At 49.2% G+C, this 16,772-nt stretch overlaps 2 protein-coding genes across 2 annotated transcripts; one reads left to right on the forward strand and one right to left on the reverse strand.

Annotated features, from left to right (window-relative positions):
- Positions 1-582: 582 nt before the first annotated feature.
- Positions 583-4,768, forward strand: LOC128440157 (steroid hormone receptor ERR2; the record flags this gene model as incomplete). Its single annotated transcript, XM_053422779.1, has 7 exons — positions 583-876; positions 1,496-1,649; positions 2,234-2,350; positions 2,635-2,698; positions 2,770-2,963; positions 3,046-3,318; positions 4,530-4,768. Coding segments are annotated over 7 exons (1,335 nt in total), but the record flags the coding sequence as incomplete, so codon positions are not given.
- A 626-nt stretch (positions 4,769-5,394) lies between these two features.
- shkbp1 (SH3KBP1 binding protein 1) lies at positions 5,395-15,271 on the reverse strand. The gene is given in 18 exon segments (XM_053423426.1): positions 5,395-7,301; positions 7,303-7,570; positions 9,031-9,133; positions 9,245-9,429; positions 9,581-9,677; positions 9,992-10,147; positions 10,240-10,410; positions 10,507-10,623; positions 10,775-10,862; positions 10,951-11,066; positions 11,168-11,358; positions 11,889-11,979; positions 12,372-12,542; positions 13,281-13,361; positions 13,477-13,609; positions 13,812-13,857; positions 14,335-14,388; positions 15,101-15,271. Coding segments are annotated over 18 exon segments (2,658 nt in total). The 5' UTR covers positions 15,157-15,271; the 3' UTR covers positions 5,395-6,767.
- Positions 15,272-16,772: the final 1,501 nt, after the last annotated feature.

Genomic DNA, 16,772 nt, shown 5'->3' on the forward strand with positions numbered 1-16,772 from the left:
GCTTCAGGAACAGGATCAGGTTAGGATCCGGTTCAGGACCAGGACCAGGATGGAGCTGAAGGATTTCTGTCTGATGGACGAGCGACACCTCTTCGCTCCACGTCGGTGAGAAACTCACTCACACATGAATTCAAATGATAAACTGTATTTATATAAAAGTTCTTTATGAGGACAAACACAGCAGTCGGATGAAATGACAGTAAAACTAGGGAAGAATTCAAAAAGATAAAATCAGATGAATAAAGAAAAAGGACACGTCAACTTAAAAGCCATTTTTCTTTATTTACTCATTCAACACTATTTGCTTTGATTGATGACTATCAGAACAGTGGGAGTACGGAAGATGATTAGTGCCATGTACAAAGTTTTTTTTCGGTTGTAAAAATCAATTCAGATTTTCTGAGGAGAATAAAGTTTTAAAATATTTCTCCAAATAGTATTCTTCCGTTTTTTCGATAAAAAAAACTTAACGTGTCCCTTGTCATCTTCCGTAGTTTAGTTCCTGTCATTCACTCTGATTCATTTTGATCAAAATGTTAAAATAAAGTTTTCAAAATCTCTCTCCTCTTCCTCAGCCTCCTGGACTCCTCCTCCTCCTCGTCTTCCTCTGTTGATGAAGCTCGTTCTCCGGCCTCCTTCCTCCACTCCTCCCCCCTCAGCCCCCCCTTCCCTCTGGATGCCACGCTCGCCTTCAGCCACTCTCAACCGGGTTTCCTCCTCGTCAGCCCGGCCTCCTCCTCCTCCTCCTCCTCCTCCTCCTCCATGGGACTCCTCTGTGGAGCAGTGGAGCCCGACTCTCCCTCCGGATCTTGTTCCAGCGGCGGAGGTGTCGGGGGCGGGGCCATGGGGTCCCACGCCGACTCGTTTTCAGCGCAGGTGAAAAAACTTTCCTCAAATTTCTCTTTTTCTTTTGTTTTGTTTTCTCACTTCAGAAAAAAACCTTAATTCATCAAGTACTTTACTGCAGGAAAAGTACAAATACAGTGAAGGAAATATACAAAAATACATGTAATTGTATCACAGTTAAAGTTCAGTTTGGTTCTTTACGTGATCAGATCCACTCAGTTCAGTCCCCTGGTTCTCAACATGAGGGTCGAGGCCCTTCAGGGGTCACATCATCAACCTGAGGGTCGTCACTGATTCATGAGAGAAACACAAAGTTCACATTCAAAGATACACAACTACACAACTGTGGCACAGGGGTAGAGCGTCTTTCCTCCAACCAGAAGGCGGTTCAATCCTCAGTCTCCCCTTCTGCATACCGAAGTGTCCATGGGCAAGATACTGAACTCCTAAATGGCCCCTCATAGATGTTGAATGCATTAAACGTCACTAAGTTACAACAAAAGCAACAATAGAGTAAAGTAACAACAAGAGTAAAGTTACTCCCGAGGCAGGACAGATGTTACAGCTGCTGTAACGTTTAATCCAAATGTAAATAAAGTGTGGGAGGAGTCAGCACATTCAGAGACGTGGGCGTGTCTTCTGTCCGCAGGTCGACTCCATCCTGAGGGGTGACTTCCTGGCACCAGGGGGCGCTGCAGGGCCCAAGAGGCTCTGTCTGGTGTGTGGAGACTTTGCCTCCGGGTATCACTACGGAGTGGCGTCCTGCGAGGCCTGCAAGGCGTTCTTCAAAAGAACCATCCAGGGTGAGAAGCTGACAGATCAGGGATCAGTAGAAGTGATCAGCTCTTTATCGATCAGCGTGTGAAACCATCAGCTGCTCTCAGATCAGCTGCTCTCAGATCAGTTCACACGACTCATCCATCGATTGATTTCTCTGACGCCAGCTGAAGTTCTCTCATTACTAAAAACTTGATTTTTAGGAGTTCAGGAGTTTAAAGTAAAAGTAAAATAAAAAGATAAACATGTAATAACACATCTGGAGCGTGACCACGTGTAAACATGTCGTTATCTTAACATGAATCTGATCAGATGAAATTCAGCCCTGGTCGGTTCTGATGATGTCACTTGTTTACGTATTGATCAATAAAACCCAGAGTCGTGATAAACAGCCTCCGGCCGCCGCTCATCAATATCCTGCTAACGGACTCCGAGGCTTTAAGCTCCAATAAACACTTGGCTGTGTGTGTGTGTGTGTGTGTGTGGGGGGGGGGGGGGGATGGACGTATAGATTTCTGTGAGAAGAGACAACGTGCACGAGGAGAATCAAACAAATGAATGTTTCATCATATTATCGACTCATTAGAACCTCCTGTTGTTAACGACCCAGGCAACATGGAGTACAGCTGTCCAGTGACCAGCGAGTGTGAGATCACCAAGAGGCGGAGGAAGGCGTGTCAGGCCTGTCGCTTCCACAAGTGTCTGCAGGCCGGGATGATGAGGGAGGGTACGACAGACACACAACACACACACAACAGAGACACACAACGAGCACGCAGACACACAACACACACACACAACCACCACACGGCACACAACACAGACACACAATGAGCACGCAGACACACAACACACACACACAACCACCACACAGACACACAACACAGACACACAATGAGCATGCATACACACAACACAGACACACAACAACCACACAGACACAGACACACAACGCCCACACAGATGAGGCGGCAGATGAAATGAAGTTAAATGTGTGTGTCTGTGGTGCAGGGGTGCGTTTGGACCGGGTCCGAGGGGGACGTCAGAAGTACAAGCGGCGGGTGGAGACAGGAAGGTGCAGTCACCTGATCAGCAGCAGTGAGTCAACACCTTATTCATCATGTGACTCACACGTCGTCCAATCAGCTGCTTTTATTCACCTCACGTTCGACTTTCAGGAAACAAGATGATTTCTCACCTGCTGCTCACTGACCCCGCCCCACTGGCTGCCAATCAGGACACTTCGACCAATGACAGCAGCCTGAGCACCTTGCTGACCCTGTGTGACCTCCTGAACCGGGAGCTGCTGGCTCTGATTGGCTGGGCCAAACAGATCCCAGGTAAGCGCTCACAGACGCGTTCTGTTGTTTTTATTCTGTTCAATCGTGTGACTGACACCTGCTCTGACCCGCCCCCTCCCAGGCTTCTCCAGCCTGTCATTGGTCGATCAGATGTCGCTGTTGCAAAGCGGCTGGATGGAGGCGCTGCTGGTGGGCGTGGCCTGGCGATCGCATGAAGCGCCGGGGGAGGAGCTTGTGTTCGCCGGGAACCTGCGGTTGGACGAGGCTCAGTGTCGATCCCTGGGATTGGCCGAGCTGTACGAGGCGCTGCGTCACCTGACAGTGAAGTACCAGCTGATGAACCTGAGTCCTGAGGAGGTGGTGACGCTGAAGGCTGTGGCACTGGCCAACTCTGGTACACACACACACACAGACACACACACACACACAGACACACACACTAAATTCTACAGCTCAGTTTCTCCTCCACAATCGCTCGTTTGATCGACGTCCCTCTGGAGGACCGAGCGGTGCAGCGCCCCCTGGGAGGATCTCCAGGTGAACAGTTCTCACTCACTCCTCTGGGTGTGAGCTCACCTGAACAAAAAAGGTGGAGCCAAGAGTCAAGAGCAGAGAAACGACAACTTACAGAGCGCACACTTTGTAACGATAAACACAACGACCCTGAAAACACCGACAACATGAATGTGGTTGTGACTCCATCAGAGAAAAGACTGAAGCTGCATCAACTCTGATATTGATTTACAATTAGAGGAGTTGTGTTGTTTGTGTGTGTGTGTGGGGGGGGGGGGGGGGGGGGGTATTGATCAGTGGTTGGAGGCTGAAGCATCACTTTATTGATTAGCTCCAGACGTGTGTGTGTGTGTGAGTGAGTGTGTTGTGGTTTGAGTTGCTAATGCTAACAGCGCTAACAGTGGCCACTGATCAATAACAGCCCTGTCGGAGCAGTGGTGCATGCTGGGACACTGGTTGGTTCCTCCAGCTGAAGTCTGGTCGGTCTCCCACTGTCTGAGACTCAGATCAATAAATATTGATAAAGTGGATCGATCAGATGTGAGGAGTCAGCTGGACACACACACACACACACACACACACACACACACACACACACACACACCATCTTCTATTGTGTGAATATTGATGTTCAGACTGTTGAGACACATTAACTGTGTGTGAGTGTGTGTGTGTGTGTGTGTGTGTGTCTGTGTGTGTGACCTTGACCTTGTTCACCACTTCACTGTCTGTCAGCTCAGTCTCAGTGACGCTGATGTTTCCAGATGTGAAGTAAAACATGATTATTACAGTGAAAACACACATTACATCATTTTAAGTTCATCATCGATCATGTGACTCTTCTGATTTGTGGAGGAAGTGGAGACGAGACGTCCTAATTCACTGTGTATGGTGTGTGTTTGTGTGTAATTATATTATATTGATTTGTGTTATTTATCAATTGACTGTTTTTACTGTGAGTTTAAAAACCTTGTTGAGTTTAAACAAGTTCAGTTGTGTCTCTAAACTATTCACGTGAAATACTTTGACCTCAAAACTGCACTTGTTTACTGCACTTGAGTAAAAGTACTGTGTCTGTGTGTCGCCTGTCAGACGCCGACCCGGTGGACTGTCCCGACTCGGTGCAGCGGTTCCAGGACGGGCTCCATGATGCGCTGCAGGACTACGAGTCGACCCGCAGAGGGCGCCACCGAGCCGGCCGCCTGCTCATGAGCCTCCCTCTGCTGCGCCAGGCCGCCGACCGGGCGGTGCAGGCCTTCCTCCACCTGCACCGCCACCGCCGCGTCCCTCTCCACAAGCTGCTCCTGGAGATGCTGGACGCCAAAGCCTGAGGAGGTCTGAGTCTCTCTGCTGAGGCCCCCCCCCCCACCCCCCCAGGGGACAGAAACCGTCCTCACAGAGACTCATTCTTCTTCTGTTTACACTGAAGTTAAATCAGGATCAAAGACTCAAACTGACTTCACGATGATTCAACATTTTTCTTTTGGCAGAAATGTTCTTCGATAGATTTTCATCTGTTCAGAGAAGAGCTGAGAACATTGAACGCTTCCTCTGTACTGTCAGAACGTAAATACCAATAACTGATAATCATCATGTGACCTGAGGTTTGTAGAGAAGGGGCCACAGCTCAGGCTACGGGGGGGGGGGGGGGGGGGGGGGGGACGTCATGGACATCATCACTTTCTCTGCTCAGTCTTTGTTGACTCGTGGAAACAGAGAATTCATTTGAAGCAGTTTATCTCAGTCTGTGTTCGGGAATCGAACGTGAGAGAAACATCTGTTCACAGCTGGAACCCTCAGCTCCATCAGCATCATCAGAACCTGGACACCTCTCATGTATAAAATCCATGTTTTCGGTATAATATATTTTTATGTGAACTTCTTTTCAGGGCGGCAGCTGATTAGTTTAGTTTGAGTTGTTTGTACTGAAAGTTGAATAAAACACATGATTCTCATCTTCATGAGTCTGATTTTATTGTTTATACAAACTGTTAAGACCTGAGATCAGCTGGAAACAACATCTGACTGATAATGATAAATACTGATTATTTTCAATCACTGAACACTTGACAGAAAAGGAAGGATGATGCGTTTGTGTGTCGCAGGAAACCTGGAAATCCCACTGAGAAAATGTTTTGATTATAACCACGAGCAGAAATCATTTCCTTCAGTGAAACGTTGAGACGTAAAAAACAATTTGATTCATTATCTACTGAATATCAGAAATCTACAAAAAGTACAGTTACTCTTCATCTTCTTCGAGTTATGAATAAATCTGTTAAATGTCACTAAACTATGGAGCTGTGGTGATTAATCGATCAATAAATCCAGTTTCATATTTAACTTACAGCTGGTATATTGTGTTACTATTACTTGACAATAATATGAAGCTGTTAAATAAAACAAGAGTTTCACTTTGTTTTTACTGTTTGTCAATTCTTAATGTTAAAAACAAACATTAATGGAAAATTAAAGACATTTTTATGTTTGACTCCGTGAAGAAAGAAAAAAACAGTACAAAGAACATATTGTGTTTTCTTACATCACAGTTTGAAATTACATTTTAAATGTTACTGAACCAAACATAGAAATTAGAAAAATAAAGCTTCAATAAAAAACTTTTTAGTTTGGTTTAGTCAGAGGAGGAAGAGATAGAAAAGTTTGTTTGAAAAACCTTTATCAAAAAGCTACAAAAACACAGTTGAAGCTGCAGTAACCTTCCACGTCCCCTGGGGGCAGTGGCTCCATGTTTGGTCTCCACCTCCTGATGGAGACTTCAACATCAGAAACCAGTGAACCAGTGAATCACTGGTTTCAAACACAGCTTCCAGTTTGTGGACGACGATCTGACGATTTGTTAAACGTCTCTGGGACGTGACCCGAGTGGATCTGAACACGAGAAGCGAGACAACAACCTTGTTGTTTGCAGCTTGAATCCACTTTTGCCAGAGAAACAATTCTTCTCTTTTTTCCGGGTTATTTATTTTGAGCTTTTTCTCTCATTTCAGGTCAAAAGCAACAATCGTCTGTGAGAAGCAGGAAACTGCCTCTGGTGTCGCTCTGTGTCACAGGTTCAGAACCTCTGAGCCCTTTGATGAGTCGTTCAGATCATGTGATCATATTGATTCTTTTTTCATGTTCACGTTCATTTCCAAACGAGTTCGTCAACAATCAACCAAGTGGCATATGGTAGTCGTGGCAACAGAGCTCCTTGAGAGCTGATTGGCTGCTTCACATCTCAACATGTGACATCAGAAATCCAGACATGATAAAAACACAAGTTTTTCATTTCTAGCTGATTCGCTCTCTAGTGTCTGAGTCTCAGTCAGATCAGCCAATCAGAAGCTGGTCTCGTTCATGTGTGGTTTGGGGCTGGCGGGGGGGGGCAGTGGAGGGGCTGGCGGGGGGGCTGGCAGAGGGGCCAGCAGGGGGGCCGGCAGGGGGGCCAGTGGAGGGGTGGTCTGGACTTGGGGGGCTCTCTGGTGATGCTGGGATGTCAATGGGAGACGGTGCGGCTCTGCGGCGAGGAGACACCGGGGTCAGAGACCGGGCTGGGCTTACTGCACAGGGGGTGGGGCTTGTTTGGGAAGTGGGCGCGGCCTTGCGGTGTGATGAAGACGAGGATAACGGAGAAGGTGACAGCGATGACACGGGGGATCCGGGTGAATGGCGAGCACCGGGCGACACAGAGAAGGTGGTGGGAGTCCTGAGGACGAACCTGGCCTCCAACTCGGAGCACACCGCTAAGCTCCGCCTGCTGCCCTCCGACCCCCCCAGGACCCCAAATCCTGAACCGCCAGCTGCCTCCGAACCCTTGGCCAGCTCCTGGCAGCGCTCCACGAAGCTGCCCCTGCGGACCCCCCCCCCACTCCCTGTCCCCGTCTGGGTGTCTGTGGGGGCGGGGGCTGCCAGTGGAGCTGTGGCTGTAGGCCGGACCGTGGCCTGAGAAGGTCTGTGGTCCAGATCCGGGTGAGAGGACGGCGTCTCGGAGAGGTTTGGCCAACGGCACCGGGGGCGGGACCTGTCGGGGGAGGCTACCATACAGGTAGGCCCCACCCGGAGCTCCGCCTCCTCGTCCTCCTGCAGAGTGGAGACGCTCCGTCCTGAAGCCGTCACTGAACTGAGAGTGAAGACTAAAGGACAGGAAGAGAGGACAGACAGTGAGGAGAAGAAGAGAGGACAGGCAGTGAGGACAGGGAGAGAGGACAGGGAGTGAGGACAGGCAGTGAGGACAAGAAGAGAGGACAGGGAGTGAGGACAAGAAGAGAGGACAGGGAGTGAGGACAGGGAGAGAGGACAGGAAGTGAGGACAAGGAGTAAGGACAGAGTGAGGACAGGGAGTGAGGACAGGGAGTAAGGACAGGGAGTGAGGACAGGAAGTGAGGACAAGGAGTAAGGACAGAGTGAGGACAGGGAGTGAGGACAGGGAGTAAGGACAGGGAGTGAGGACAGGGAGTGAGGACAGGGAGTGAGGACAGGGAGTGAGGACAGGGAGAGAAGACAGGAAGTGAGAACAGGGAGTGAGGACAGGAAGAGAGGACAGGGAGAGAGGACAAGAAGAGAGGACAGGGAGTGAGGACAGGGAGTGAGGACAGGGAGTGAGGACAGGGAGAGAAGACAGGAAGTGAGAACAGGGAGAGAGGACAGGAAGAGAGGACAGGAAGTGAGGACAAGGAGTAAGGACAGAGTGAGGACAGGGAGTGAGGACAGGGAGAGAGGACAGGAAGTGAGGACAAGGAGTAAGGACAGAGTGAGGACAGGGAGTGAGGACAGGGAGTAAGGACAGGGAGTGAGGACAGGAAGTGAGGACAAGGAGTAAGGACAGAGTGAGGACAGGGAGTGAGGACAGGGAGTAAGGACAGGGAGTGAGGACAGGGAGTGAGGACAGGGAGTGAGGACAGGGAGTGAGGACAGGGAGAGAAGACAGGAAGTGAGAACAGGGAGTGAGGACAGGAAGAGAGGACAGGGAGAGAGGACAAGAAGAGAGGACAGGGAGTGAGGACAGGAAGAGAGGACAGGGAGTGAGGACCAAAACAAACATGTTTAATCCAGCGACTCTCTAAAAGTGCATTTTAAATTGTGAATAAAGATCAACGAGATGAAGACTCTAACAGATCGCCCCCTGGTGGTTGGCTTCAGTCTAGTTCACAAACCCTCCTCCTCCATGTCAGCAGATGGGACATGGAATAAACAAAAAAAACTCAAAGTAGAAGTTAAATAAATGTTTTTCTAGATGTTTCTATCATTTCACATCGTTCTTCTTTCTCTGATGTTCGATTACGTTTCTGATCAGTTTGGATTGAATCAGTTATTAATGATATAAAAAGAGGCCGAGACGACATGATGGACACCTGACACTGACTCCTGATTGGTTGAGTATGACCTCAATACCACGCCTCTATGGGACTTATTTCGTCATCTTTATTTCCAGTCTATGGTGTGTGTGTGTGAGTGTGTTTGTGTGTGTGTGGCTGTGTGGCTCTGTGTCACTGTGTGTCTCTGTGTGTGTGTCTCTGTGTGTGTGTTTGTGTGTGTCTCTGTGTCACTGTGTGTGTGTTTCTGTGTGTCTCTGTGTGTGTGTGTGTGTGTGTACCTGCAGGTGGAGGCTCTCGGTGTACTGTCAGGAGTTCTGGTCAGAGCCAGGTCGCACTGATCCAGCAGCTCCAGCAGCTCCTCCTCTGTCGGCCCGCCCAGCGCTGTGAGACGACCAATGAGAGGAGGCGTTACAGCCACGTACAGAAACGACTGACCAATGACAGAACAAATCGCTCATGGACAGACATGTCTCGGCTGTGGTGGCGTCTGACCTCTGATGTCGACCTTGCCGGCGATCTCCATGGCCGTGGTCAGGTCCCACATCTGGATGCTGCCGTTGCTGTGGCCACTGAAGAGGTAGCGCCGCGGCCGGGAGCCGATGCGACTCGAGCCCTCGCACTCGTGGACCATGAAGGCTGTGATGGAGGTGCCGTCCACCGAACGCACCTCACACACCCTGACACACACACACACACACACACACACACACACAGATTCAATAACAGCAGCATTGATCCACGCAGGACATGATATGAAAGGCTGGTGATGGCGGATCAATAATCAAACTGAGCGTCACGTCTGTCACTCAGGAGACACGTGTCCCTCACCTCTTCCCATTGGAGGACAGCCTGACGTACAGCTTGTCTGTGTCTGGGACGACTCTCTGAATAAAGACCTGCTGATCGTCTCTCTCTCCGTACGGACCTGAAACAAACACACACGAGTGAACCCCTCGATAACACACACGTCTCTCTGTAGATGTGAGGACACGCATTGACATAATGCATCACACCCCCCCCCCCCCCCTCTCTGGTATGACCTCTGCTGGTCACGACCTGTATAACATACGAGACGACACATTGAAAGTTTCATTTCTTTCACATCTCAACAAACTGATTCTTCCCACCAATCATTTGTCTCCAGTCACATATTTAGATCTGCTGTCTGAGAGGGACCGACCCCTGTGTGTGTGTGTGTGTGTGTGTTTCTGTGTGTGTGTGTGTGTCTGTGTGTGTTACCGATCTCTGTCCCGGCGCTGCAGCCTCCGTGTCCGTCCACGTCGTCCAGGCTGAGGATCTTGAAGGAGGTGAGGGGCGTGGAGCCCGGCTGGGTGGAGATCATCCCTCTGAACCGAGTCACCGTCCACGTGCGGACGTGGTTGTTATCTGCACAAACTGGAAGACGACAGATGTGAAGAACCTGTGACGGTGCTGACGTGTGTCAATCAAACGCTGGCGTCTCGCCCCCCCCCCCCCCCCCCCCTTACCTGAAATGAGGTGTTTCTCCGACAGCATGATCTTGGTGACGGGGCTGCGGTGGACGGAGAAGGTCTGGAAGAGCTGAGGCCCCGAGCCCACGGTCTCCGGATGCTGCACGATGACCCGAACCGTCCCGGAGCTCGTCCCGTACGCGATCTCGATCCAGTTCCCGCTGTCACCTGATCACATGGGACCGGTCGTGAGTGAGAGACGGGGGGGGGGGACGGGGGGGGGGGGGACGGGGGACTGACAGACAGTAGCGTGGTAGCTCCTACTTGTTTTGGGAGTGAGGTAGACACTGAGAGCGGTGATGGCGTCTTCAGTCGGGTCCCGGTACAGCTCCGTCACCAGCAGGTCGTTGTCCTTCATCCTCAGAGGAAACTTCTGAACATCTGATGAGACAAACAAACCAGGAGCTCACTGACAGCTCATCAGACCTGGGACCAGGAGTCAGGTGCTGCTCGGTTTAACATCTAAAACCAAAGTGTCTGTGAGGCCGAGCAGCTTTGAGCTAAACCAAAATCCACCTCCATCGTTCCTCACCGATGTAGTAGATGGATCCGTTGTTGCAGCCGAGGATGAGGAAGGAGCCGGCCGTGTCGTAGCTGCTGATGGGAACCACGTCCTGGTTCTGCACAGAGACCAAGAGAACGTCACAAACCACCTGCACGGTTCCGTGTGTGGTCAGTAAATCTTTGAATTCAGCAAACTCCGCCCACCTGCCAGTGTTTGGTGACGGCGTTCCACACTCCGACTTTCCCGCTGTGACTGGTGGCGATCAGCTGGTTACCAACGAAGAAGAGGGCCTCCACCGGCACATTGAGGCTGAAGACGCCTGAGGGACAGAGACACGACCTCAGAACCAGCTGCTGCTCTCAGATTGTTGATCTGTTTATCGGGTAAGAAAAATCCTAGAAACAATAAAACCCTTCGAACCGATTTCATTTCCGTTGCCGTCGGGACAGATGGACCACAGGATGATCTCTGTCGCGGACGCCACAGCCACCATCTTGTCGTTGTCTCCCAGCGAGCCGCCCATCACCTTGGCGTTGAGCGCCACTCCGTCGATCACCCAATCCAGACGAGGAGAGGTGAAGACCTGCTGCCAGCCGGTCGACTCCTTCACCCTGAAAGAGAGACAGCCAAGACAAAGGGAAGATATGAAGTCAGGTGTCAACCGCCTCCATCACGTTGAGAGAGACTTCTCACCGGGTGAGCTGCACCATCTTGGTTTCTTAGACCAGAAGTCACCATATTTGGAGGCGGGGGGGGTTTTGAAAGGAGACATACACGCCTTAGGAAAATGTTTACTCACATTATAAAGTGAGAAGTAGAGTCATAGACTTCTACAGAAACAAACAGTGGAGTGGCCCCCTGCTGGTCACACCACAGAATACAGGTTCAGGCACTTTCAGATTGGCTTCACTTTCTGGAACCAGAGTCTAAAAACTGTTTAAGGCTCATTCTGGCTTTTCCACGCCTCCACCTCCTCTGTGGTTCAGTGCAGTGGATGTTGAAATGTTCTTTGTGATTTTGGGGGAATTGACCCTTTAACAAAACATGCAAACTTGTGATGCCCTAAACATAAATAGTCAGAGGGGAAATAACCAATCAGACGAGCTCTGAGATGAAGAGATGATAAAAGTGATGAGTTCACCTGTAACAGACGACAAACTGTGCGTAGGCCACGGCAATCCAGTTATGATGACCACAGATGATCCGAACCATGCCCGAGTCTGATGACTGACCTACACACACACACACACACACACACACACACACACACACACACACACACACACACACACACACACACACACACACACACACACACACACACACACACACACACACACACACACACACACACACACACAGGAGGAAATATATAAAGCAAACATTGGGAACTATTTCCTGTGGCGGATCGATCCACGTTTAAACCTGTAGTGAGTATTTGTGGCAGCTTCCAAAACACCTGGCTCCCCCTGGTGGCTGACTGCCGTACAGGTTTTAATAGGTTATTAATTGTTAGATAATAAATGGCCTGGAGACGTGTCATGACGTTTACGGTGGGGAGGTGTGAACTGACTGACTGAGTGTGTGTGTGTGTGTGTGTTTGTGTGTGTGTGTGTGTGTTCACCTCCGAACGGCCTCTCATCATGGCTGACCCTGCCCATCATCCCAGAGTTCCCCAGGTTGGGGGGCATGGTGTTGCTGCGTCTGACCGGCGCTCTCTCTGCAGGTGTGGCTCGGCCGCCCATGAACTGCGACCCCGCCACGCTGTGCCGGTTCCGACGCTTGGCTGGGTACACTGAGAAGACACAGACAGGAAGTGAAGCAGAGGGTGGGTCTCGACCATGTGGGGGCAGGAGAAGAGATGGATTCAGGTTCCCTGAGAGGAACTGAGCTGAATCACAGTTCAGGTTAATGTCTTGTTTCCCAACAGAAGCTCAGAGGAGCAGCTTCATCCACGTTCACTCCCTCAGACTTAAACTGTTTTCACACACAAACTCTGTAAAGTATTGTGTGGACATGTTGTGTAGATAGTGTTTGTGAAGCAGCAGCAGGTTGTTGGGACCGACTCGTTCACAACAACAGGAACATGTGGGAATATCAAGGCGAGGGCGGAGCCTGTAGAGCAGCAGTAGGTGGAGCCTGTAGAGCAAAAGGAGGCTGGGCCTGTAGAGCAGCAGGAGGCGTGACAAGATATATAAACTCTGCTGTGGAAAGATCAGTGTTGTTGTTTACATCTCGTCCACACCGGAGTCGGCCCTCATCACCAGAAGATCTGGAATCTCCTCGTGTTTCCAAGTGGACGTCTTCGTCTTCTACGTGTCCGGCTCCTCTTCTTCATCCTGAGATGTTTGTGTTCTTCCAGTTTCACGTCACGTGTTAGAAACCTCATCAACACGTCCACTCCCTCTCTGTGATATCACAACTTCTGATCATATCTGAAAGCAGCTTTATCAAATTTGGACTTTCCCCCGAGCCATGGCTGAGGAGTGTGTCTGTGGTGGTGTCGGGGGGGTGGTGAGGACAGGGTGTTTACCTGGTGGAGGCAAGTAGCCGTTGAACAGCACGTTTCCACAGGACGACCGGTCCAGCTCGTCACACAGCTGCAGCTTACGCACTATAACAAAACAGATTCATTCGTTAATATAACAGAAAACTGAGCAGCCGTTCAGAAGAATCATAATGTGGGGACTCGTCCAGCAGGACCCCGTCCACACGAGCGTCTGTCTCACCCAGCGGCGTGATGCCGTAGAACTCGGCCTCGTGCATGAGCATGTGCACGTTGATGGAGCGGGGATGAAGCTCTTTGGTCCGCAGGAAGTTGAGGATGGTCGCAAACAGAGAGGGGTCCCTGTCGATGAAGATCTGTGGGGAGAGAGAGAAACCAGGGGAGGTTCACATATCAGGGTAACAAGGACACACACACACAAACAAACACACACACACACACACACACACACACACACACACACACACACACACACACACACACACACACACACACACACACACACACACACACACACACACACACACACACACACACACACACACACACACAACTTACAGCTCCAGTTTCATCCTTCAGAGTTGAGATCCGACCGCTCAAAAGACTGACGAGGAAAAAGAAAACAGAGTATTGTGACAGCACAGACACACAACATCATTCACTGCACTTTTCACTGGAGAACAAACAAAACCATCTGCAGCTAAAAAACCACGTTGTCTTGTTTATGTGCCACTGACCCAGCCTCTGAGCACGGAGCTTTAACAACCAGGTCAGGGCAGCTAGTGATGGTTAATCTGCTGATCATATGAAGAGTAATATGCCAGTCATCCCCTCACTTGCCCTAACTGACTAAAACTAACTGTTTTCTGATCTTAGAGTTTTCTCATTGACCCTGTTCCTAACGAACAGTTGAGTGTTTGTCATCCACCATTAAAGTAAAGTAGGTCTGACGGTGAAGCCACAGGTCAACTGAATATTCCAGCAGATTGTTTCTATTCATAAAACATCTTCACTTCCTCAGTAGAATGTCACGTGGTCAAAGTGTTAACAGAGTTTGGCTTCGGCCCCGAGTGAAACTGACCTGGTGAAGAAGGAGTCAGGAACCCATGTGAGCGTCTGTCGGGAGGTGCTGAACCTGAAAGAGAACCAACACCATCTGGAGTTAGACTGTAGTGTCCTGCAGAGCCCTGTCTGTAGGGGGGGGGGGGGGGGGGGGGTTCACTCCTTAAAGCAGCACAGTGTAACATTATCTGAACAACAGCGCCCCCTGCAGTCTCCACTCTGTTAGTTCCCATGATCCTCTGCTTCCTGAACCTGAAGAGCTGCTGCTGTAACAAATCTGTTCAGCATTCTTCATGTTTTACAGTTTCCTGCTGAATATAAGAGACAAGCTACATGAAGCTACATGAAGCTACATGAAGCTACATGAAGCTACATCCGGTTTAACTCCCTATGCAACAATACGTTGTTGTGAAAACTTGGTGAACCAGCTGAAGCCGCTCGTTGATCGCGCGGAGCATCTGTATCACAGCAGCTTTAAGTTACAGCGACACCTAGTGTAGTTCCATCATCGGACAAATGGAATGAACAGTAAACAGAGGTGCTAACAGTCTGTATCCCGATGAACCGACTCGGCCTCAGCATTTGTTGAAAAGTATTATTAGTATTATAAATCGTGTTCATTCACTCAGACATCGGAGTCGTTAAGTTTCACTAAACTTTAACTTATTCCAGAACGTTGGTGGGCCGACGGGACAAGGACCTGTCCGATAACGGACGCCGCCCTGGTAGCCATGTAGCTGCGGGCTAAGCCGGGCTTAGCTCCAACACTCCCCCGGGTCTCTCACCTCTTCCCTCCCACGTTCAGGTGGATGATGTCCCCGCTCCGCGCCGTGGTCGACATCCCGTGAAGAGTCCGCGGCTCCACAACAACAACAGCACGTTCACATTACGTCCATTCTAACATTTAATTCCGTTTCCGTCCACAAAGTCGGTTTCCGGTCTGGTTCTCAGCAGCTTCCGGTAGCGCAGGGAAATGGAAGTAAAATCCGCGGTGGATTCAGTGGACCGGGGAAAGAACCAATAAAACACGGACTGGAGTTAAGGATTAGAACCTTTTATTTATCAAATACTGTTTCCATCTGTCACGATGTAAACATCTAAGTAGAAGTACAAGTACACAACATAGGAGTACTCAAGAATCAAAACACACGTATGGTAGATAGGATATGAGCTGCAGTGACTGTACAATCCAGAATTGTGCATAAATGAATACATTTTACACAAGTCTAAAATTATTATCAGCATGTACTTCAAGTCTAAAGGTAAAAGTACATAACAGAACCAAAATATTCTCTGTCAATTTGAATAAACATATGTAATTTAATAATATTACCATTATTATTATGAGTAGAGTTACTTTCCCCCACTTTGCAAAAGACAGAAGAAAATGAACAGTAACACAAACATCACACACATCCAGTGGACTGTATATGACGATTATAGCAACGTTTATGAATCCATCAGCAGTGAAAGCAGCTGTGCAGACCTGGTGCAGATGTTGTTTCAGCGGTGAAGAACAGAGATGCTCCACTTCCTCCTCTCGTGTCACAAATCTCCCTCTCCCTCCGCTGGATTCCCCTTCCTGTCATTCTCCTCCAGAGCGAAGCAGCATGGGAGGAGGACACACACACACATACAAGTTGTTTCTATATAGTTTATAAATTGTGAAGCTAAAAAAGAACAAAGATAATAAATGAGTCTGAAACACGTCCTGTTATCTGAGACGCTTTGAGATGAGAGAAAGACCACCGAGAGAAGATTCACAGGAAACTGAACATTATCAGATCTGAGAGTGTGAAGGTTCATGTTTGTTCCATAGTTTCATTTCAACGGGTTAGTTTGGGTCTCAAATAACGATTTAGGGGCTAAAGAATTCTGTCTCTACTTCCTGTGATTGGTCCAAAAGTCCAAACTATACAACAAAGTGTTTTCACTCTGCAACAGAACCAGGTTCCGTTTGATCCAGACCAGGAACTCATCTTCTACTCTGAGAAGTCTGGAGTAAAGGAATCATGGCTGTTAAGGAGACACAGGATTCTTCCTGAGGAAGCCAGAGGACGCTCATCACTCAGAGACTTTTCAGACATTTGATTTTAAACCTTCCGGCTAAAAAGTCGTCATTACACCAACTGTCTCTGTGGGTTTACACATCCAATCAGGAAGAATCAGGTTAACGGCTCAGATAGAAATATAACATTCTAGAGGAAACATGTCGGACTCATGATGGAGGTGGACAAATCACAGGCAAGGTTCTTATGTGTTTAATGATCTCTGATGTGTAAAAATACCAAGAGAGAGAGAGAGAGAGAGAGAGGGATACAGAGAGGGAGAGAGAGAGAGAGAGCGAGAGAGAGAGAGAGAGAGAGAGAGGGATACAGAGAGGGAGAGAGAGAGAGAGACAGAGAGAGAGAGCGAGAGAGAGAGAGAGAGAGAGAGACAGAGAGAGAGAGAGAGAGA

The sequence above is a fragment of the Pleuronectes platessa genome, chromosome 5 (genome assembly GCF_947347685.1).
Source record: "Pleuronectes platessa chromosome 5, fPlePla1.1, whole genome shotgun sequence".
Taxonomy (NCBI): Eukaryota; Metazoa; Chordata; class Actinopteri; order Pleuronectiformes; family Pleuronectidae; genus Pleuronectes; species Pleuronectes platessa.